The sequence below is a fragment of the Berghia stephanieae genome, unplaced genomic scaffold, assembly GCF_034508935.2.
Source record: "Berghia stephanieae isolate SIO BIC M18660-M18661 unplaced genomic scaffold, UCSD_Bste_1.3 scaffold1556, whole genome shotgun sequence".
Lineage (NCBI taxonomy): Eukaryota > Metazoa > Mollusca > Gastropoda > Nudibranchia > Aeolidiidae > Berghia > Berghia stephanieae.
The window spans coordinates 21-964 of NW_027622575.1; the positions used below are offsets into that span (position 1 = coordinate 21).

Sequence of the window (944 nt, forward strand, 5' to 3'; positions counted from 1 at the left end):
AGTTACCTGACAACAGTGGCAGTTTTAAAAGGACTCTTGTGAATAAAATACAACATAGCCCTACGTAAACACTTCATGAAAATATAATTAAATTGACCAGGTAAACTTATTGTCAGTGGTTGTGTTGCCCAATTGGCAAATTAGCCTCTCACGGCAGACCAGGAGTGAAAAAAACGGCGAAATCACCCGATTTTACCCTACTGCTCAGATTAAAGTATTTGTTCCGTAAATCAAAATATCCATTCAGTACAGAATTGCTTCAAAACACGTGTCATATTGAAGAAAGATAAGATTGTGATGCGTTTGTAATCAGTCGGTAGTCAACCGGGAAATTGTGAGGGTGGCCCTGAAAAGGGCCGTTTGGGTGGATGGGGTGCAGGGCTAGATGAGGAGAGATCTATCCACCGAATCCGTACAGAGTACGTCCCTGGCGTTTCAAGGCGTAGACAACGTCCATAGCAGTGACGGTCTTCCTCTTGGCATGCTCAGTGTAGGTGACAGCATCTCTGATCACGTTCTCAAGGAAAACTTTGAGTACGCCTCTGGTCTCTTCGTAGATGAGTCCGGAGATACGTTTCACACCACCTCTACGAGCGAGACGACGGATGGCGGGCTTGGTGATACCCTGGATGTTGTCACGAAGGACTTTACGATGACGCTTGGCGCCACCCTTTCCCAATCCTTTTCCTCCTTTGCCACGTCCAGACACATTCTTGATATTCAGTTAGGTAGAATGCTCGAAAGACAAGCGCGCACGGGTTATAAAGGGTTAAGAGCTATCATGGTTGACACTGAGACACCCTTTCGCATTTTTTATTATTTTTTTTTCGATTCAGACCGCGGACTGCAGAAATAATAAGTCGGCAGTGGGAGAATACTTTCGCATTTTTTTATTTTTTTTTTTTTAGATTCAGAGTGCGGACTGCAGATATAACAAGTCCGCA

The 944-nt window shown here is 44.4% G+C and overlaps 1 protein-coding gene across 1 annotated transcript; it reads right to left on the reverse strand.

Moving 5' to 3' along the window:
• Positions 1-254: 254 nt before the first annotated feature.
• On the reverse strand, positions 255-712 carry LOC144961146 (histone H4-like; the record flags this gene model as incomplete). Its single annotated transcript, XM_078894445.1, has 1 exon — positions 255-712. A coding segment is annotated over one exon (315 nt), but the record flags the coding sequence as incomplete, so codon positions are not given.
• Between the last annotated feature and the right edge of the window lie 232 nt (positions 713-944).